Source organism: Anolis sagrei, chromosome 5, assembly GCF_037176765.1.
Source record: "Anolis sagrei isolate rAnoSag1 chromosome 5, rAnoSag1.mat, whole genome shotgun sequence".
In the NCBI taxonomy this organism is placed as follows: domain Eukaryota; kingdom Metazoa; phylum Chordata; class Lepidosauria; order Squamata; family Dactyloidae; genus Anolis; species Anolis sagrei.
In genome coordinates this window covers 79,289,979-79,313,913 of record NC_090025.1, presented here as the reverse complement: position 1 = coordinate 79,313,913, position 23,935 = coordinate 79,289,979, and the positions used below count along the sequence as shown (strand labels likewise).

At 39.5% G+C, this 23,935-nt stretch overlaps 1 protein-coding gene across 2 annotated transcripts in view; it reads left to right on the top strand.

Moving 5' to 3' along the window:
- The window catches only part of LIMCH1 (LIM and calponin homology domains 1), a 341,273-nt gene that overhangs the window by 255,438 nt on the left and 61,900 nt on the right, over nucleotides 1–23,935 (top strand). For both annotated transcript variants that reach the window (XM_067468791.1, XM_067468792.1), the window contains exons 7-10: nucleotides 7,694–7,889; nucleotides 11,781–12,030; nucleotides 14,625–14,903; nucleotides 20,764–21,048. In XM_067468791.1, coding sequence (XP_067324892.1) covers nucleotides 7,694–7,889; nucleotides 11,781–12,030; nucleotides 14,625–14,903; nucleotides 20,764–21,048 — 1,010 coding nt within the window. The remainder of the gene's footprint in view (nucleotides 1–7,693; nucleotides 7,890–11,780; nucleotides 12,031–14,624; nucleotides 14,904–20,763; nucleotides 21,049–23,935) is intronic.

The window sequence follows — 23,935 nt, the reverse complement described above, 5'->3', positions numbered from 1 at the left end:
ATGGAGATGAACACCACACCCCAGAGTCGGACACAACTGGACTTAATGTCAGGGGAAAACCTTTACCTTTACCTAATGATTTAATTTTGCCTGTTAGCACCAATACTAATATTTCCAAGTTGTGCCTTCAGTGTCCATTTTATTTTCTCAAACCCATGTTTTTATATCTTGCTGATTTATCCATTCCTCCACCTTTCTTTTTGTTCATTCTTCTCCCCATATTCACCAGACACTAGGCATCTTACATTTGTGTGTGTGTGTGTTGCACAGGTGGGATTTTTTTTAAGTTTACTCATAGCAGCATATTACACTACACTGTTACAGCATTGTATTCCACTTTTACTCCCATGGCAACAGCTTATTGAATATTGGGATTTGCAGTTTTCAGAGGGGCAATTAGAATTCTCAGCCAGAGGGCTCTTGGATCTCATTAAATTACAAAGCCCAGAATTCCACAAAAGGTTGTCATGGCAATTAAAGTAGAATACAGTGCTATAACAGTGGGGTGTGATACGGGTATTAAATATCTATAGTAGAAATACAAGGAAACAATATCTGCAAAATATACTATGCTATTTCTCTTTGAGAATACACTGATAGAAAACCCCTGTTTTCAACTTTGTAATGTTGGAAACATCTTCAAAAAACAGTAAAGATTTAAACCTAGATTTTTCATATCCGTGATTAATACTAAGGTTTATTTTCATCCATAAAGTAGTGAGAATCCAGGTATACTACAGCTAACAGGGTGTCTTTATCAATCATGATTGGTAATTATTCCTTTTTTAAAAAAATAATCTTTATTGAAAATTTTCCTTTATATATATATATATATATATATATATATATCTCTTTGGATGGCGAAAGAAAAACAGATGATAGCGTGGAGGTAGGAAAGAAGAGAGAAAAAGGAAAGGAAGAAACAGAAGTAAAAGGGGGGAGGAAGAGAAAAAGATATATAAAGGGTTTTTGACTTCTGGGTATCATCCATGTGAATTCTTCCTTTTCCGTCTTTTATTCTTTATATCTTCTGTATTTTCCTCTCTTCTTTCTATGGCAATATATTTTTATTCTTGTTTCAAGTATTCTGTCACTTTTATCCAATTTATTTTATTTATCGTGTCAGGAGCAGACCGAACAGTTGTGTTGCATTTTTTAACAAACAAACAAACAAACAGACAGACAAAATACAAAGTTTGCAAGCTTGGTAGTTGATTAAATGTCCTTTAACCAGTATCTGGCCATTTGGAGTGCCTCTGGTGTTACCGCAAGAAGGTCCTCCATTGTGCATGTGGCAGGGCTCAGGTTGCATTGCTCTTCTCCACACTCGCATGTTGTGGATTCCACTTTGTAGCCCCATTTCTTGAGGTTGGCTTTGCATCTCGTGGTGCCAGAAAGCACTCTGTTCAGCACCTTCCAAGTTGCCCAGTTTTTTGTGTGCCCAGGGAGGAGTCTCTCATTTGGTACCAGCCATTGATTGAGGTTCTAGGTTTGAGCCTGCCACTTTTGGACTCTCGCTTGCTGAGGTGTTCCAGCGAGTATCTCTGTAGATCTTAGAAAACTATTTCTTGATTTAATTCGTTGACGTGCTGGCTAATATCCAAACAGGGGATGAGCTGGAGATGTCACTGCCTTGGTCCTTTCACTGCTACTTCCCAGAGGATGTCAGGTGGTGCAATACTGGCTAGACAGTGTAATTTCTCCAGTGGTGTAGGGCACAGACACCCCGTAATAATGCGGCATGTCTCATTAAGAGCCACATCTACTGTTTTAGCGTAGTGAGATGTGTTCCACACTCAGCAGCAGAGTAGCATAGTGCAAGGGCAGATGTCTTCACTGTGTTGCATGCTGCAAGTCGCTTCTGGTTGCTTCTGGAGTGAGAGAATCAGTCGTCTACGAAGACGTTGCCCAGGGGACGCCCGGATGTCTTGCAATCCTGCAAGGAGGCTTCTCTCATGTCCCCCACTTTTGTCCAATATGTTTCTTTTATCGGGGTCCTCTTGTTTTTAGATGTTTCTTTTATCGGGGTCCTCTTGTTTTTAGATGTTTTTAGATGTATTTCAGTCTGTCCATATTTCTGATATCTGCAATTTTCCCCATCTAATCATCTTCTTCTGGGATCTCTTCCTTTTAACCAAATTTTTGCATAGCAGATTGTTGATGCTGTGTTTAAAAGGAATAGGAGTTTGTCAGTGTTTTTATCTAAATCCTGATCTGTTGTACCAAGCAGGAATATCTCTGGTTTCAAAGGAATTTTTATCTTTAATATTTCTTGTAATATGACTTGTATTTTTTTCCAATACATCTTTGATTTCTCACATGACCACCACATGTGGAAGTATGATCCTTCTAACTTTCCAACACTTTGTATCTATATTCCTATAGAACGCACTTATCCCTAAAAATCTAGCGCTTAAATTGTACTTAGATTTCAGCTATCAGTTAGATCAGGAATCTTCAAACTAAGGCACGGGGGCCGGATATGGCCCTCGAAGGTCATTTACCCGGCCCTCGCTCAGGGTCAACCTAAGTCTGAAACAACATGAAATCACACAACAACAGCAACAACAACAATCCTATTCATCAGCCAAAAGCAGGCCCACACTTCCCACTGAAATACGAATAAGTTTATATTTGTTAAAATTATTCTTCATTTTAATGATTGTATTGTTTTAAAGTGTTTTTTGCACTATAAATAAGATATGTGGAGAGGCAGATGAGCTCCCTCTATCAGCTCCAGCTCCTCATGCCGGGACATGAGAGAAGCCTCCCACAAAGATGATAAAACATCAAATCATCCGGGCGTCCCCTGGGCAACATCCTTGCAGACGCCAAATTCTCTCACACCAGAAGCGACTTGCAGTTTCTCATGACAAAAAAAAAAAGTGTCCATAGAAATTCATTCATTTTTTTTTTCAAATTATAATCCGGCCCTCCACAGTTTGATGGACTGTGACCTGGCCCTCTGTTTAAAAAGTTTGAGGACCCCTGAGTTAGATGGTTGTTTTCAGACTTTGATGTAGATATAAAATGTGAAGTCGACGGAGAATATGAGACATACATTTCTGAATATAATTTACTAGCTGTCCCCTGCCACGCATTGCTGTGGCTCAATCTGGTGATCTGGAAAATAATTAGAAAATGTTGGTTTCTAATATATGTAATTTCTTTCTGCTTGTGGGTAAACAATATTTCTTGTTTCTTTGCCAGTGTTGATGTGGAGAGTGTCTGGTTTGCTCTGGAACATGCAACATATCATTGTCTTTCTTTAGGGGTCCCTTTCAAATCTATGATACTATATCTGTGTGTGTGTGAATCATATATATCTATATCTATGGCTGGATGGCTCTTTGTCAGGAGGGCTTTGATGACATTTTCTTGCCCTGGTGAAGAGAGTTGGACTAGATGGCCTTAAGTCAGGCCCGTAGCCAGAATTTTGTTTCGGGGGGAGCTGATTTTATATCGTTACCCCAATACCCCCATGCATATGGGATATATTGAGTATGGTGATCAGATCATGATATGAATAAGCATAACAGTTTAAATAATGCACCAGTAAGACCTTCTCACGGACCACCATGAGAATTTGGGGGGGGGGCTAAAGCCCCCTAAGCCCCCCCCCCCCCGGCTACATGCCTGCCTTAAGTATTTTCTGATGGTCATGGGAGTTCTGTATGGGAAATTTGCCCCAATTCTGTCGTTTGTGGGGTTCAGCATGCTCTTTGATTGTAGGTGAACTATAAATCCCAGTAACTACAACTCCCAAAGGTCAAGGTCTATTTCCCTCAAACTCCATCTGTGTTCATATTTAGGCATATAGAATATTTGTGCCAAGTTTGGTCCAGATCCATCATCGTTTGAGTCCACAGTGCTCTCTAGATGTACGTGTACTACAAATCCAAAACTCAAGGTCAATGCCCACCAAACCCTTCTAGTTTTTTCTGTTGGTCAGGGGAGTCCTGTATGCCAAATTTGGTTCAATTCCATTGTTGGTGGAGTTCAGAATGCTCTTTGATTATAAGTGAACTATAAATCCCAGCAACTGCAACTCCCAAATGACAAAATCATAATTTTTTGAGTGATGGTCACTCCTTGTGTTGTGAGACATTTTGTTGCCAAATTTGGTGTGATTTCGTTCATTGGTTCTTTTGTTTATAAGGTACTCATTATGCACAGAGCATTTATATATATATATACTTCAGTGTCGTCCTTTGTTGGCATCTTTTTGATATTTTCAAAGATTCCTCGTTCTGGGTTTTGGGATATTATGATATGTGAAAGTGATGACATTGTTTGTACAGTGTGTGTGTGGTACAAAGGGAAGCTTCAGAAAGTTTTTGTTTTTGTTTGCCTTGGCCGCACTCTGTTATAACTGGTGATAACATCCTGGCCGAAACAAGGGATGATCTTCTCATAATGCAAGGACGCTTGAGGATGGCTCTGCTGACCTTTTCCCTCTTCTGCAGTTTTTTGGTGTTTTAGTATGTGCAGCTTGCACTGGAAAGAATTTATAATCGCCAGGCTGTCAAAGGCAGCCATTGTTCTCACTGCTCTGAACATGTGGGTCAGCTACAAGTGCTTTCATATCCCCCAGAGCCAGGAGCTGGCAACAAGCAAAGAGCAAGACTGAATTCTTTAGATGCATCAGGAAAAGTGTTTTGCATATTTTTCCCCCTTCTCTTTTCACCGCTGACTGGTTCGGGAAGAAAGACGTCCACTCTTTCATAACTGGAATTTCTCCTCAAGGTAGAAGGAGGCTCTTTGCAGGCTGGAGCTCACAGCTTTGCTATTTTGATTGAGCCGAAAGCAGAAACGGCAAATTCACTCTGCGGATGTCCCAGCTTGAGACAAGAAGCTAGATTGAAAAGATCTCTTCGGGGAGGTTAGACATGCTTTGCCTCCTAAGCTGAACCCAAGATGCCTTTGCCCGCATGGCATGGACCTCTATGATCAGGATGTGGATGAAGAACCAGCCATGTTTCAGGTTGACTATTATTATTTTCTGACTACTTGGTATGTGTAAGCTCAGTCTCATTGAAGTGGGCTTGAGGCTGAAAACTTCTACCACACGTTCATACGGTAGCCTTTTCCCATGCTACAGGACTCTTCCACCAATGGATTAATAGTAAACGTACTTTGTAAAGTTGCTTATCCTGATTTTTCTTCCATCTGGTGTGTATGTTTGCTTTTCGTATTTATTGTGTGCCTTGCTTTGCATTCTGCAGTAGTTTCCCTCTAGTCATTTGAAAGAGATGTTTGATGTATTGTCGAAGGCTTTCATGGCTGGAATCACTCCGTTCTTGTGGGTTTTTTCGGGCTATATGGCCATGTTCTAGAGACATGTTTGACTGGGGATGTTTGACTGGGGAATGGGGTTAAGCAGAAGATGTACCGCCAAGTTTTTTTAAAAAAGTAGGCATTGAAAATGATATGGAAAGGACATCATTGCCTGTTGACTGTGGTGTACATATTCACCCACTGTCTCCTTTAATGGACAGGATAAGAGAGAATAGCTTACTTTTTTGGAAGAGTTTAGAGTCCTCGGAGAAGAAGCATTGCTTCCAATAGTAGATTTACAAGTCTTTTTTTCCCCTTCCCGGTGGCTCTTGTCCCATGGACTTTCTAGCTGGTTGTGTTTTTCAAAAAGCTTCAAAACTTACTTGACTAACGAAATTGATTGTATATATGAGTACCAAGGGAAAGGATGCCCCGATGTATTATAATATGCAACATATTTTGAAAAATGTTCTGTTCCTGGTTTGAAAGTGTTATTTCCTGTTTAATTGTGTGGTGCTTACTTTGAAAGTAGTTGTTATACTCCAGAAACTTCCTTTTTGTGACTGCTATTTTTAACCTTTAGTGCAGACCACAAAAACAAAGTTTGAATGATAGAACCAATTAGGAAATGACATTTATAGCCCAGGAAGAAAAATCGTGTTACATAGTGTACAGTGGTCCCTCACTTCCATTCCAGGACCACCCGCAATAAATAAAAATCCGCGAAATAGGGACACCATGTTAATTTTAATATTTATACATTATTCTATATATTTAATATATTATAGAGCAGTGGTTCCCAACCCTCCTAATACCACAACCCCTTAATACAGTTCCTCATGTTGTGGGGAACCCCAACCATAACCTTATTTTCGTTGCAACTTCATAACTGTAATTTTGCTACTGTTATGAATTGTAATGTAAATATCTGACAGGTAGGATGTATTTTCATTCACTGGACAGATACCTGATGTGCTCAAATTTGAATACTGGTGGAGTTGGGGGTGGGTTGATTTTGTCCTTTGGGAGTTGTAGTTTCTGGGATTTATAGTTCACCTTCAATCAAAGAGCATTCTGAACTCCAACAACAATGGAATTGAACGAAACCTGGCACACAGAACTCCTATAACTAACAGAAAATACTGGAAGGGTTTGGTGGGCATTGACCTTGAGTTTGGGAGTTGTAGTTCACCAACATCCAGAGAGCACTGTGGACTCAAACAATGATGGATCTGGACCAAGCTTGGCAGGAATACTCAATATGCCCAAATGTGAACACTGGTGGAGTTTGGGGAAAATAAACCTTGACAATTGGGAATTGTAGTTGCTGGGATTTATAGTTCACCTGCAATCAAATAGCATTCTGAACTCCACCAATGAGATAATTGGGCCAAAGAGCAAAACTTCCCACACAGAACCCCAAGTGTGTTTTCTGATGGTCTTTGGCATTCCCTCTGACACCCCCTTGCGACCCCCCCCCCCCCCAGAGGTCCCGAACCCCGGTTTAAGAAACACTGTTATAGAGTAATGTTATTGTCTCCCTCCAGTAATAGATGCACCTTATTATCTTGTATATGATAGTTGGGTATTTATTCTTCTCTCTGCTTTATTTATATGGTACTTTTGTGGATATTTGGGTAACTTGTTTTAACTTGTGTCTAGTGTTACATTTGCATTACTCTGCCCTTCTGGGTGAAAGCATGTGCATATTTTAGATTATATGCCTTTTGTAAGAATGGCTGTTTCTATTGTTGTTTTACTTCTAAAGTAATTATACAACACTGAACTATATAAATAAGGGGGAGAAGAGGAACCGGAAATGTGTCTACTGTAGCATTATACTGTAGCATTATAGACTTTGAAAGCAACTTGGCGTTTACTATGTTTTCTTCCTCTTATTTAAAACAGTACAATCTGGGAAGGACCAGTCATCCAGATTGTTGAATATGTAATCTAGTCAACAAGGTATTAAGAGTAAACATTCTTATAGTTCTGGTCATCTATTGGACTAGATGGCTCTTGAGGTCAATTCCAACTGTATGATTTTATGTTGTGGATTTATGTGAGAGCAGGTAACATCTCCTGCTATCCTAACATTATGCCAGGCACATCAAAGCTAGAATATTGCTGTCCATGTATCATGAATGGGCATCCAGGTTTCCTTGTACTGAACATGTTTTCCTTTAGTATGTTTTTCTTTAAATCAAGAATGAGTTCAGGTAAATGACACGTGGAATCCAATAATATACTTACTAAATGACTTTGAATGCAATTTTCCTGCTTCTTGGCAGGAGGTTGGACTGGGTGGCCCATGAGGTCTCTTCCAACTCTATGATTCTATGTACTAGATGCACTGAGAATTATTGCTGTTAATTTCTTTAACAACTCTCTCTCCCTCCTCCTTGTTCCTCTTTAGGATACTGAGGATGTTGAGAGCCCCAAGCGCAGTATCCGTGACAGCGGCTATGTAGACTGTTGGGACTCAGAACGCAGTGACTCTCTTTCTCCTCCTCGCCACGGTAGAGATGATTCCTTTGACAGCCTCGATTCCTTTGGCTCTCGCTCCCAGCAAACGCCGTCTCCAGATGTGGTGTTAAGAGGAAGCAGCGATGGTAAGCTGGGCTCCCCATGGCTCCAATTGAATGGGACATACAGGCTTTTTTCAGCGTAAAACGGCTGATGTGATGCTGCCACTCCAAAAGCTGGCTTCGGTGGTCAAACGTGATGTGCCTTGCTAATCCCATGAAGCAGGAAAGGAACTTGGGTTGAATGCTGATTAATGGCTTAAGAGTTCTTTTGATAGTTGTGCTCCTGCTGCAGTCAGTCTCTTTCCCCGCTTGCAGGCTGTGGTGGGAGAAGTTACATCATAGCAACAGTAATTTATGAGATGCTGCTTCTTGAGCCTTGAAGTGTAAGGAGATATTGGGCAGACATTGGGCTTACCTAATAAAGTGGCAGCAAGCAGTAACAGCAATGGGGAAAACATAATGCTTCTTGGAATGTATAGAAAGAAGAACCATCTTTTAGGTAGTAAACCAATCTTTGTGAATTATGTAGAGAAAAAATGTTCTTAATTTAGCATTGGATAATACCTTCCAGAAAAGATATGGCCTGACTTTCTGGAAAACAGTAAAGAAGTAATATTGGAACTCTCTTTTTGTCATAGAGACTGCCTTTTTCTTACTTATTCTCTATTTTTCAGATTGTATTTGAAAAATTTCAAAGGAGGAAAATGTTTTTATTGCAAAAAGCTATTTAAATCTGTTCTATTTGTGTTTGATTCATAACAAAACATGGTTACACATGCTTGAGACGTCTAGCTTCAGCTGTGTTTATTAAGGTCTTTCTCCATTTGTATGCTATAATAATAATAAATAATAATAAAGTGGGTTGTTGTAGGTTTTTCCGGGCTATATGGCCATGTTCTGGAGGCAATTTTTCTCCTGACGTTTCGCCTGCATCTATGGCAAGCATCCTCAGAGGTAGTGAGGTCTGTTGGAAGTAGGAAAAATGGGTTTATATATCTGTGGAATGACCAGGGTGAGACAAAGGACTTCTGTCTGCTGGGGCTAGGTGTGAATGTTTCAGCTGATCACCTTGATTAGCATTCAATGGCCTGGAAGTGCCTGGGGGGAATCTTTTGTTGAGAGTGATTTTATGTGCCTGTTTGAAAGGCACTGCAAACTACTCCAACCAGAGAAATCAGCCATAGCAGAGCACCTGATGAACCAACCTGGACACAGCATATTATTTGAGAACACAAAAATGCTGGACCACTCTCACAACCACCATGTCAGACCACACAGAGAAGCCATTGAAATCCACAAGCATGTGGACAATTTCAACAGAAAGGAAGAAACCATGAAAATGAACAAAATCTGGCTACCAGTATTAAAAAACCCAATAATTTGCAAGCCCTATATATCTATGTTTATATCTAGACATCTCTGTGTGTGTGGGTGCGTGCGTGCACACACGTGCATTTCCCCTGCAATATTTGCAAACCATACATATCTATATTCATATCTATCTATCTAGACACACACACACACACACACACATATATATATATATAGAATTTGCAAATACCTTCAAACATATGAGGGGAAATTCATATATAAAATTAATGTATATAGATAGATACAGATAATATATAGGTACATAGGGATTGCAAAAGCTTGCAGAGGGAAATGCCTATATATCTGTAGGAGAGATTAACAAATATTTCAGGGGAAAATGCTTTTATAAGATTAATGGATATTCCTGACTTGCAAGGGCTTCTCTTCCTCTCCAGCGAGTAAGGAAGGATTTGGAAAAGAAAACACACTGATAAGGGAGGGGAAGAGGAGAGAGAAATAAATCATATATTGCAAGCAATGGCTTCCAAGCTCTGCTTGGCTTGACCCAATTATAGCCAAGGGAGGCTTTTTCTGCCCAAAAAAGGGCTAAAAAGCTTGGCTTATCTTTGAGTATATATGGTAGGTAGAGTGTCTGCACACACAGACAATGCTGTCTTCTTCCAAGAGCAGGGGTCCTCAAACTTTTTAAACATAGGGCCAGGTCATAGTCCCTCAAACTGTTGGAGGGCCAGATTATAATTTGAAAAAAAAACATGAATGAATTCCTATGCGCACTGCACATCTCTTATTTGCAGTGTAAAAAACACTTTAAAGCAATACAAAAATTAAAACGAAGAACAATTTTAACACATATAAACTTATTAGTATTTCAGTGGGAAGTGTTGGCCTGCTTTTGGCTGATGAGATAGGGTTGTTGTTGTTGTTGTTGTGTGCTTTCAAGTCAGTTCAGACTTAGGTTGACCCTGAGCGAGGGCCGGGTAAATGACCTTGGGGGGCTGTATCCGGTCCCCGGGCCTTAGTTTGAGGACCCCTGTCCAAGAGGATTGTGCACCATTCCCCACAGAGATAAAATGACAAGGGAAGAGACAGAACTAATGGTCACTTATTCATATTAATTTGGTCCTGAACATCTGAAAAGAGCTAATGACTCATCCAGAAAGATTTCAGGTGCAAATGGCAGTTTGAATTCTGATTTTTTAAAAGTCAAAACTATATAGTAAAGAAATGGCGGGTGAGCTCGTTTTGTGGATTTTACGAAAACCCAGACATCTTTTTCCTTCTCTCATAGTATTACTTGAACTTGGGGTCACACAGTTAAGTTAATTGACTGCATGTTCACTGCTGGCTTTGATGCATTTTGAAAAGGGATTAGCCAATCTGTGGATGAAAGGTATATCAGTAGCCATTAACCAGGGGTTTTTGATCATCAGAGAAAGTATTCCTCTGAGTTGCAGATAATAAAAATAAGGATAGATAGATAGCCACCACTTTCACATGTGGTGTGTGTGAGCTTCTAGTTGCATCTAGCAGACCATTATTTAAAATACTGGATGAGGAATGAGCTTTTGCTCTAACCCAGTGTTTGCATATTTGTATATTTTAAATTGTATGCTGATGTTTTTATGTTAAGCCGCTTTGCGTCTCCTTTGGGAGAGATAAAGCGGGGTATAAATAATAATGATAATACTGTGTTGTCGAAGGCTTTCGTGGTGGAAATAACTTTGTTGCTGTGAGTTTTCCAGGCTCAAATATGGCTACCAGTATTAAAAAAAACCTCTAGAAACAGGACAGTAAATAAAGAACAACATTCAGAAAATGGGAATTCCAGACAGGAAACAATCAGGGCCAGCTACCAACTCCTAACAAAGGATTCCCCTAGGCAAGAAGCAGTCAAGCTTTGAAGCTGCAAGGCTTTGCAGTGCTAATCAAGATAGCCAGTTGCAACATTCACACTTGCCTCCAACAAACAAGAGTTCTTTCTCCCACCCTGGACCTTCCACAGATATATAAACCCAATTTTCCTAGTTTCCAACAACCTCACAACTTCTGAGGATGCCTGCCATAGATTGGGTGAAATGTCAGGAGAGAATGCTTCTGGAACATGGCCATATAGCCTGGGGAACTCACAGCAACCCAATAATAATAATAATAATAATAATAATAATAATAATAATAATAATAATAATAATTTGGACTTACAGTTTAAATAAGACAAATAAGGAGATGGCATCAGCAGAGGGGAATTAATTCCAGCAGATTCTGGCTTCTCTTCTCTCCCTCAGAGACCAGAGCAATGAATACAAACGTAACTTAAAAGCACTTTCATACAAAGCACAGTGTTTTGTGAAAAATATGATTTTTTTATGTGCAGTACCAAGTTGTGTCTGTAAATCAGTGAGACTGTATGCTCAAGCTCTGATCAAAACAGACTGAAACATTACAACTCTTACAGAGTTAGGCAGAAGGGTGTCTCCACAGGCCAAGGCATGCTTTCTCCATCAGGAGGAGAAAAACTAAACATCTCTGGTTCAGAGACTGTAAGCCATATGTTTAGATAAGGGGCAAGAGACGACTCCACAACATGAAATAGGAATAATCACAATGAAGTGTCTAAACTGATTGGTGTGGTTTTCTTTCATACAGGGAGAGGAAGCGATTCGGAATCTGATTTGCCACATCGAAAGTTGCCAGATGTGAAAAAAGACGATATGTCTGCAAGGCGGACATCCTACGGTGAACCCAAATCAGTTGTGCCTTTTAACCAATACCTCCCCAATAAAAATAACCAGACTGCCTATATTCCGGCTCCTCTCAGGAAGAAGAAAGCGGAACGTGAGGAGTTCAGGAAAAGCTGGAGTACTGCTACTTCACCTCTAGGAGAGAGACCTTTCAGGTAAGGTCTTGGCAATGGTCTGAATGCACCATATCCTATCCTATGCCCACAGGCAACAAAAATCTCTCTCATTCATAGGTACCCAGTACATGATTTGGTCTTGCCTCTTGTTTACTTGACTATTTGTTAGACAACACTCGCATGATGTGATGTTTTCCTTGGAATGTTATGGAAACATAGCTATTCTTGGCTTATGGAATCCAAGAATTTTTCAGTTAGCCTTTCTGTACATGTATGGTGATTTAATATGTTTTAATTTTAATGAAATCATTTTATTTTACGTCACTACAGTGCAACATATCTGAAACCAGAGAGCTGGTTTTAATACTCTAAAACTCTGTGGATGTCACTATTTCCTCATGTGCACTCTTTGTGTTCTCAAATCTCTCCATACATATACGGGCAGTCCCCAAGTTACAAATGTCTGACTTACATATGACTCCTTGTTAAGAATGGGATTGAGACAACAGGAGGTGAGAGAAATCAACCCCTCGGAAGAGAAATTCACTCTTGAAAGTGTTATCGTGGCAAAAAGGTGTCCCAACTGAAGCTTTACTATCAATTCTTGCTTCCACAACAAGCCATTTTTTTTTTCAAAATCCAATTATCACGGGGACAGAAAGTGAGGTGACTTACAAAAAAAAATCAAGTTAAGAACAAACCTACAGACCCTTTCTTGTTCGTAACTTGGGGACTTGCTGCACTGTATTTCTTCCATTCTAAAATATTTTTTTCCTTTCTAAACATTTCTAAAAATGGGATGCGTCTTAGAATTGCAGGTGTCCCTTATGTATTTTTGTTGGTGGCGGTGGTACTGTAATTAGGATGTGTTTTACAATCGATGGGGTCTTACAATTTGAGAACTAGAGGATGGTAGAAGAACAGCTAGAGTAACTCAGCACCTGTGTCCAGAAGGTTTGCAGTACAAGGCTTTCAGGAACACAACAGAAAGGATGGGACAGTATGCACACCATCACTTTCCTTCCTTTTGGACCTTGAATTGCATAAAAGAGGAAGAGGGAATAGGATGTGTCTATGTATCCACAAGGACATGGAGACTTTGTGATTATTTGAAATACATTGAAGCCATGTGTTTGTTAAGGTGGTTTGAATTGTTTTAAGTACTTTAATATCAGTGTGATTAATAGGCTTGGTTGATTTTAAAAAATGGTTCAAAACTCATTTCGGATGTAGGGGGCGATGGTGGTTCAATTTGGAATTGAATTCCGAATTTTTCCCAAAAGTTTTTTCGGAACTTTCTGAAATTTCCAAATCGCTTCGTTAATGACAGAAACAATTGTGCAATACGCGAAAAACAGCATAGGCATGAAAGTATGGGATTTATCACAGCAAACAAAGAAAAAGAGAAACTGCCCTGAGAGCTTTATGGGCCTCTTGAGCAGGTTTCACCAGTTAGGGAATTATAGGCAGGAAAGTATGGGATTTCTAGTGTCTTCTTCAGCAACTCACAGCAAACAAAGAAAAAAAGAAACAGCCCTGCCCTTTTTGCCTTGAAAGCTGATTTCACTACTTTGGGAAGGAGAGTTTGTGTTCAAAGAGCAGCTTGAATTGATGGGAGATCTAGTTCTTTTGAGGCAATGTGCAACACAAATTTAAAAACACTGAGGTCAGAGAGACCAGCTACAATGATGGCTTTTAAAAATGTTGGAGTGAGTGCTTTGATTCCTCTGTGTTGCTCCCACCCACGCCACTCACCCACACACACACTACCCTCGCAGTGCCCACCCAACCCAAACCCCAACAGCAACAACACACAAGCGGTGGCAAGGCAGCCTGTGCCCGCTGCCAAGTCAGCCAGGCAGGCAGGCAGCCAAGCACGGCAACAGTCCTTCTCCCAGCCCTTCTTCCTTGCCCGCCGTACTTTTCTTCCAACCTCTCTTCCCTTAATCTTAGTCTTTCCTTTTCCCCTTCTCCCTTCCCTTCCCGGCTCCGAATGAGCCTCTGAGCCATGTGCTCCCCTTTATATACAGCAATGGCGGCCAGTGCCGAAACCCCTCCCCTCCCCAAAACTTCTCCCCTGATTGGCTGGGAGGGGACGCAAAGAGCCTCTCAGCAGGCTAGAGGGCTGAAAATACACTGAATTGTTTCCGACTCACTTCCTGAGTCATAATAAAAATGGCAGAGAAAGCTTTGGAAGGGCAAAGGGACTTACGGGTTTTTAAAATGCTTCGAAATCATTTCAAAAAGGTAACTTTAACTAAATTATTATGAGTAACGAGTAATCCAATGCAGCTCTATTCATGCCTAGTAGTTAAATCAAAGTAAAATAAATTGTATCCAAATTATGTTGAATTAATTTCCCATTGAATTTACTGATTCTAATGGGATCTAATGTTAGCAAATATACAAACTCACATCACAACCAAATCTGATGTGTTCAAAATCTGAGTGCAACCTCTTTGAGTCCACATCTGTACATCAAAGTAGTGGGAGATCTCTTCTCCTTTACTACATGCCATTTCAACAACCCCAGTTAATTTGATGCTAGAGTTACAGATCTGCTCTGCATGGTGAGAAGTAACAGCAACTCAAGAAATGTGTTGTATAATCATTTGCTCTATATAACATAATAGCAAAACCCATCCTGAAACCATAGAAGAAGAGCAAAGCGAGGTACTGGTACAATCTGAAGAGGATCTGGGCTGCACCATTTCCACTGCTGTTCCCTTGGTTGAGCCAGTTCAGGCAGACATAAGCCAACAAGACCCCTTACGTCAGTCTCCTACACATTCTGCAAACAAAACAGCAGGGCCCAGAAATAACGAAAAGGATCCTGAGGAGCTCAAAAAGCTAAGAAGGCTTGAAGAGGCTGGTATTAAAATCATGCCAGCAGCACAGCGCTATGGAAGCAGGTTAGCTCCATGCCGCGGGACTTGGTGTGTGTATGCATCAGGCTTTGAGCACTCGTTTTGCTTTGTGGTACTTTTCAATTTACTGTAACCCTCTAACCACTTTTTGAAAATCCTAATATAATTTGCTGTCCCCAGTTTTGTTACATTAGAAAAAAAGAGTTTGCAATCGAGGGGGTGGTGTTCAATGCATTAGCCTGGTGTTCAATGCATTTGTTGCAAAAGATATACACTGGTGTTTTTCTTGGCTAAAAAAAATGTGATTGCTTGACAATCTCTAAATCACCAGGTTTTTGGGGGTGACTGGACTGTGCTTGCATTTGTGTTAAATAGATCTGCTGCATGTAGTTGTACTAACTAATTTAAAACACAGATTGTGAAAATACACTGCCCAACCATGCAACAAACATTGCGATTTGGAAGAAAAGGGTTTAAACATTTCCCACAATCTTAGTGATTTAATATGTTAACGAAAAAGCAATTGGGATTCGTAAGATATGGGATTTTGCTTAAGGAACTGAGTTGGTTATGCTTGTCATGGTGAAGCCAAGAATCTGACTGCAAAGTTAGAAATAGAATATTTTTAGCAATTGTTCAGTATGTGCTAGGTAGGCTCAACTGTACTATTGTGACTCTTCCTCATGACAAAGAGGCAAGGCCAATGCTTCTTAAACTTACTGATGTGGATAGCTGGCAGTATTTTCCAGTGCACTATAGACTATATTTGTGCCATATTACTGTAATATTCACATTGTTTCTTGGAAACTGCCCAAAGGAAATAATTGTTTGCAAACCAACAGCTGTCTGTAGATCACAGAAGTAACACAGAACTAGCCAACATGGGGCAAGGTGTCATATAGGAGTGCCTTGCTTTCACTGTTAGATAGATCCTGATCATTGATGTCATGATCATCCTGAGATCTCCACATTCCTTTTCTCACAATAGGAAGTGTGACTATCATAATTTCCATCTTAAATCCCACGAGGCCATTGTTTCAGATGGTATCATAGTAGATTAAATCAGCTAATCTTCCTACTCTGTAATATAATTTTATTTTACTATTCTCCCAGCTCTGGTTAGAGAATGAAGATGGGTGTTAGTACTCACATGCCTCCATCTATTGATGTTCATAATTCCCTGGAAGATTCTTACTTACTTACTTACTTACTTAGGCGATTCCTCATTGTCTGAGTATGATGGCCTCCCAAGTGCAGTGTCTTGGCGGTGGATACGTAGGTGACTGTAGAGCCCTATTCTTGACCCGCATGTTCTTCCATAGTGAGGACATCGGTTTCCAGGTGGAAGGCGGTCCCTGTCAGGGTTGGCTTGACATGCCTTCCTCTTGGCACATTTCTCCCTTTCACCCTCTATTCGTGTCTCTTCAAATTCCACAAGACTGTAGGTCACAGTTGACCTCCATCTAGAGCGCTCAATGGCCAGGGCTTTCCAGTTCTTGGTGTCTATGCCACAGTTCTTAAGATTAGTTTTAAGCCCATCTTTAAATCTCTTTTCCTGTCCACCAACATTCAATTTTCCATTCTTGAGTTGGAAGTATAGTAGCTGCTTTGGGAGACCGTGATCGGGCATTTGGACTATGTGGCCAGTCCAGTGGAGTTGATGGCGTAGGAGCATCAGTTCAATGCTGGTGGTCTTTGTTTTTTCCAGCACACTGGAGATTCTACTTTGCATCTAAATCAACAGATAGAAGTGGGATTTATTATTATTATTATTATTATTATTATTATTATTATTTACATGGCTGATTTATATATTATGCTATCATACATAAGCTCCCCTCTTCTTTGCAACAGACACATACTCCAAACCAAACTTCATTTATTTATTTAGAGCTTTCTCAACTCAGATTTAGTTCCAATAGTATTTATTATTTATTTATTTACTTTATTTGTATACCGCTCTTCTCAGCCCTTAGGCGACTTAGAGTGTTGGCCAACTTGAGCAAACATTTGAAAACATGTCAAGAGTGTAATGGAGAAGCAATTTATATTCTTTTATGCAAATGAGAATGGCAATCTAACTTGACTTTGCAATTTAAAGATCATATTATTCATGCCACTAAACTGTGTTCTAGAACTTTAATTGGAACTAGCCCTTTAATTGGGACTAGTTTTGATGCCTCCTGGCATTTGTCCTGTAACAAAACTTTGAAACGTAAATTCAGAAGACAAGAGTTTAAATTTCACTTACAGTTAGCGTATGAGGATTTTGGATCTGCATTCGGTTCCCAAGCTTTTGGAACAATTGCAATAGGAAAGATATGCATATCACATTTTATATATGAAGTGTAGAAGGAAGCAAGTGTTGCCCACACTTCCTCTGCTTAGTTGTCATGTGTTAAGTTAATCTCAGGTAACTTCTATAAAGATTTCTTACTTTTTAGGCAGCTCTGTAGGCAGTAAAATAAAACTTCTGCATCAGGAATATACATCACAACTAAATGAATAACCAAGGCAATGGGGTGTTTCAATGACATGATCTGTTAGGCTTAGATATAAAGCTTGGGTGAGAAAACAGTATTGTCCATTTTGTCAGTCTTGGTTATTTTATGATCCATGACATTGTTTAGACTCTAGAAGAAAAACAGTGAGTTAACATTTGGGTTCCTGAGTTCATTATTTTTTGGCCAGCAGTGTTACATTGGGCACAATATGTTCAGCATATGTTTGAAAAGGTTAATGACCTTTGACCATTAGGCGCAGTTCCAGTCTTCAGGGTTCCCCTTCAAAGGCACAAACACATGTGGACAAATATATTGTTTAGCCAAGAGCAGCAGAGGGGGATCTGGAAGTCTGACGTCATCTTACCAGCAAAGATCTTTGTGTTCTCTTTACAAGGACATCTTATGCTCCCTTTTTAAATTTTAAAGACGCTATCCAAGGTATTGAACCTGCTTTGGAGACAAAATTCAACAAATTGGAAAACTTCTACAAATTAAAGACCACTTTGGGTCTTGTATTAGGAGCAAGTCAGGATATAAATAATGTAAATAAACCTGAAGTTGATTCACCACCCAGAGACCGGGGACCTACTACTTGTCACTTCATGCAGAAGCCATAATATTTTTAAACCAGTTTAGAGCAATAAAGTTCTGATTATATATTTTCATGTAGACTTCTATATGACTTCTAAAGATCTGCAAGTATCTGAAAAGACTGTAATGCAGAAAACTTGAATTTCTGTGCCTGCATGGTTAGTAGTGTCAGATCAGGGGTGTCTAGAGAATCTGTTCTCAAAGGAGTAGTGGATCTGTAAAGTAGTAAATAAAGATCTCAATTTACATCCATTCCTCCTACAGCTGTTCTTGGTTGAGCTATTCATGAGCTATTCAGCTGCTAGACCTTATTCCCAGCAAGAATCCAGCACTGCTTGAGCTCCTGTGTAATGTGGAGCAGTTACAGAAGTGGTGGCTGTAACCATAATAATAGTAATAATAATAATAATAATAATAATAATAATAATAATAAATCACAATCATTTATTTGTAGCCCACCCTATCTCTCCGAGGGGACTCATTTTAACTTCTAACATAATAAAGGCAAACATTCAATGCCTGTACAAAACAGAAGTAACAATATAAACAACAAACAATAAAGTACATTACAGAAAATGGAGCCCCTGATGGCACAGTGGGTTAATATTTATTTCATTAATTTATTTAAAACTTTTATATCCTGATCTTCCCACCTCCATAGAGGGACTCAGACCGACTTAAACCCTTGTGCCAGCAGGACTTAAGACTGACAGGTCGCAGGTTCAAATCCGGGTAGAGTGTGGATGAGCTCCCTCTATTAGCTCTGGCTCCCTATGCGGGGACATGAGAGAAGCCTCCCACAAGGATGGTAGCAACATCGAAACATCCTGACGTCCTCTGGACAACGTCCTTGAAGACGGCCAATTCTCTCACACCAGAAGCGACTTGTAGTTTCTCAAGTCACTCATGACACAGAAAGAAAAATTAAAACAAGTAATGTAAATAATAACAATTAAATAATCAACATTTAACCCATTAAACGCCAGGTAAGATAGCATATCAAATCAGTTTCCTAATCCGTTCCATTTAGCAATGTTATAAGCTCTATTTCTCCTTCTCATCATATGCTTGAAACCAGGAGTAGATTCACCATCCCTACATTGGATCTCTGTTGTTGGTGGTGGTGTTAGTTGTGTTATATTTATTATCAGTAGTATATTTATTTGTATCTCGCTTTTACTTTACAACCAAAAGCCAACAATGTCTCTATTTATGACTTTAATTCTGGAACAAATACAAATGAGAATGACTCATTCTTCCATGTAGAAAAAAGTACTATTATTCCTCAAATACTTCACTCCAAATAGAAATCAAAACAGATTCTGGTCATGCATTTAATTTCGCTCTCTTCTAAGCCTTTTAATGCTTCAAAATTATTTTCCCTACATTTCCAACTCTACAGTAATAGCAGTAGTATGGCCTCTACTTTGAAAAAAAAATCAGATCATCCCCACATCCTTCAAAATGTTTAGGCTGGATTGGGGAGCCTGATTATTATTATTATTATTATTATTATTATTATTATTATTATTATTTGAAACACAACAAGATGAGTCCACAGCAGACACTCTTCTGGCTGTTGTATTGGATCATATGTTGGACACTTCCCAAGTGTCTAGGACTGTGTGATGTATCAGTGAATAATACGTGCAGATCCCAGTAAGGTGGACTTCTGCAACTGGCAGATGGTAATTTTGTCAGCGCCGATTGTGTTTAAGTGCAAGCCAAGGTCTTTAGGCACTACACCCAGTGTGCTGATCACCACTGGGATCACCTTGACTGGCTTGTGCCAGAGTCTTTGCAGTTCGATCTTTAAATCCTCATATCGTGTCAGCTTTTCCTGTTGTTGTTGTTGTTGTTGTTGTTGTTGTTGTTGTTGTTATACTTTATTTATATCCTGCCCTATCTCCCCCCGGAGGGACTCAGGGCAGATTCCAAACATAAAAGGCAGACTTTCAATGCCTGAACATAATAACAATATATCCATAACAATGAAAATTGACCACCCAACCTATAAAAACAAATTATGACTTAACAAATTAAATTAAATTAAAAACACATCCTGTTATGTCAGACATGAAACAAAACATCAAATGTCAAATAGAAGCGTCAATCCCAGTTCCTTGAGGCAAATAGATTGATCATTGCTCAAGATGTCTATTGAGCTGGTGGGGCAAACAGGGCATGTATACGGATAGTAGCTATTAATCAGATAGAAATTTAAATCCTCAATGTACCCCATGTGCACAAAGGTAAAATAAATGCACACAATGACATTTTACTTTCAGTTATAATGTTGGCTCATTACTAAAAGCAAATTAGGAGCTATTTCCATAGCATTTTTAAAAACTGGCAACACATTTGATATCTTTGCAAAGTTGCCATGGGGAGTCCAAATGTCATCGCAATAACCTGCCAAAAGTGGCAGAAGAGTTTCATATCAGAAATTATTATTTAACGGCATTTATGAATAATATAGGAATTAAGGTAATTAAATTATTCTGAGTTCTGTTTCCCTTTTCTGTCTTAAAAAAGGATATGTTTGCAAAAGGGATGGGCAGAAAGCCACTAAGTGCTCCCAGTGTGTAGTGGGAGGTGGAGCTCCAATCTAGCTCAAGCATGAACAACATTATAGGATGCAACTACAGCAACTTGGTTCGTTTTGCTGCATGGAGTCCTAAATCATAGATTTTTCTCTAAACTAACAGCATTTATAAGCATATTTTTGCCTTTTTTAAAAAAACAAAGACTTGTTTTGTCATTTTCTTTTTCACATTTGGATTTCCTGTTTTAACTTTGCTATGTCTCAGTCAAAAGCACACCTCTGAAAAGAGTGAGCTTACTCCAGACATCATCCTCCGCAAAGAAAACCCCTTTATGCTGTGCTATCAGCAAAAGGATTCTGGCTCAGAAGATGAACGAGATGAGAAAATCCCTGACATAGAGAAAGATGACTTTGCCATACGCAAAGCAAGATTAAACCAACCCAAACTTACACTGCCATTTCACCATTACTTTCTGGGATCCTGTACAAAAAAAGAGCGAGGTAAAGTGGAAGGAGGGAAGAAACAAAGCGAAAAAGAGGACAATTCAAGGTGTGCTCATCTCCTTCTTTCTGTCTTGTTTAATTTAGTTTGAAATTTTCAAATAGTCAAGTAATATGATCCTATTCTCTTCCTTTGTTTGTGTGTTTTTAAACTGAAGTTGAAAGCATAGGTCATAATATTGCTCTTACATCTGGAAAGAGAGAGATCTCCAAATGTACTGATTTTGTTTATTTATTTATTGCATTTCGATACCGCTTTTCTCACCGCTGGCAGGACTCAAAGCGGTGTACAACGTAATAAATGGCAAAAATTAAATGCCATCTCACTTCCCCCCAACTTAGGCATCCCAGAGACAGGGAATAGCACCCGCTGATCTTGTTTGTGATGTCCACATAGTTTAGTGCTTGGAATGATGGTGTCCAGAGTATGGAGACAAAGGGAGAAGGGAAAGTGATTCCTCCTCTCCCTCCTCCCCCATCATTTCATTGCTCTGGATATTGTTGCTTCAAGTGCTAAGTGACAAACAGCACATTTTCTTGACTGATGAACACTGAATACAGAAGATTGAGGGGGTCAAGGTTAGGGTCACAGACAAGCAGCACTGCTCCAGTTCCAACGCCATTTACCAGTGCAGCTACTATTTAGCCAAATATCCAGAATAATATTTTTTAAAATAATTTTTATTGTGAGTTTTTCCTTTAACAATGAAAGAGGGAGAACAATTGAAGTGATAGGAAAGTAGGAAATTAAAAGAGTGATAGGGGAATGGAGGGGGAGGAAGGGTATGTACAGGGGGATAACAATAGGGGGATCAAAGCACAAGTATAAAAAGAAGAAGAAAAAAAGTTAATCAAAAATAGATGGCTTCCAGTTCGGTCCACAGAGGTACCATCATTCGCTTAAGAACCCTAGAAGAACTGAAAGAAATAGATGGAGATATAGGTTGGTTCCATTTTTTACAAACTAAAGAATGTTTTAAAGAAGATCAAAAAAATTGGTTTCAACGAAAAAGACACTTGTTGGGATATCGTAATGAGAAAGGAAAAAACTGATTAAAATACTATATCAAAGTCTCCTAGAATGGAACAATGAGAAAGACCTAATAAAGGAAAATATGACCAAGTGGACCAGGCCCGTAGCCAGGATTTCGATTTGGGGGGGGGGGGGGGCTGAGTCTGAGTGAAAGAGAGTCTACCCTAGCAAACCTTTTGTATCGTTACTCCAATACCCCCATGCGTATGGAATATATTGAGTATGGTGATCAGATCATGATATGAATAAACATAACAGTTTAAATACTGTACCAGTAAGGCCTTTTCGCGAACCATCATGAGAATTTCCGGGGGGGTGCTGAAGCCCCTCAAGTCCCCCCACTCCCCCGGCTACATGCCTGAAGTGGGCGAGAGACATAGGACACTCCATACTTTTAAAAGAGTGGGAATATGTTTGGAAGACTAAACTAAAGTACACAAGAGCCATCAACATAATAGAGAACTGGTATAAAGTATTTTATCGATGGCATCTGACACCGGTTCAACTTTCCAAGTTTAACAGAGAACAGAATAATATATATTTTAATTCTGCTGAAAGACTGCACAATTTTTTAAATAGATATTTTGGGTGTCACATACAGTGGTTTGCAACTCACATGCCTTCCTAGTAGAGTTGTGCAAAAGAACATGAATCTAGTCTGTTTTCGTTCAGCTTTCATTTCGAATTTCAGGTGCCCCCCCCCCCAGCTTCTATTTTTGGGAAGTTTCTTCTTCTTTTTTTTGGGAAGATTCTTCCCAGAAACAGAACTCCAAAAACAGGATTCCAAATTACGAATCCTAACAGGCCCCTCCTAATCTCCAGGAATCTTCCCAAAAACAGAGCGAGGGGAGGGGGCACCCGAAAACAGAATGAAAACATAACAGACTTGTGCCATTTCACACCGTCTACTTCCTAGTGACACCATTGGATATATGGAGTTGTTCCCACCTCTGTCTGGCAGTGTTTATTACAGGAGAACTAAATTTCTCAGTGAAAAAATAGTTTATAGTAATAATAATTAGCTTATAGTCATAAAAAGGGCTGCTTTGTGGCAACAATATGACAGTCAGCATTTATATTCTGCATCTAATACATGCGTAATGTCTTGGAATAGTTTTTGAATAGTTTATTACAATTCTCAAACGCTCCCATCATCCATAGTGGTTAAATATTTGGTAGCATTGAAAATCCCCAAGAAACGTTGTATTTGGGAACAAAACTTTAATTCATGACAGTACAGGAAGCGGACATCCTAACTGTCAAAATGAAAGATTGTTAATTAATTAATTAAACTGTGCTAGCCAAATGCATGAATGGATTTATTTATCCGGGCTATTAATGCGTAGATTGTCTGTAGAGCACACAGCTTGTTGGCTCCAGAGGATGTCATGGGCTGTCATTTGTCAGATCAGGACCAAGCCCACTATCCTAACAACACTGCTGTCCCAACATAAAAGGTCAGAAGCACAGTTTCATTTTCATTCCCACTCCTCTTTATTGCATACTAATAGGGCCCACTGATGGTGCCATACTACCAGGAGTGGGTGATATATGTTACGCTCAAGCGGTGTTTAGTCTGGTCCAATGCAAAAGACACAATAACTTTGCACAAAGGCAAGAGGAAAAAGAACAGAAAACTTTACTCTTGTCAGCAGAGTCAAAACATAAACTTGGAGTGTTGTATACAAAGTAAACAGTGTAACAAACTTACGTAGTCCTTGTAAGAATTACAGAATGCAATGAGCGTGGCATCTTTATCTTCCTTCAAATGATTGAACAAAATGCTGTGAGCATAAGCTCCTGAGAGCAAAAGCTGGACTGTATTCTAAAACACATACAGTACTGTAACTGTCTGTGTTTTAGAATACAGTTCTGCTTTTGCTCTGAGGAGCAAAAGCTGAAC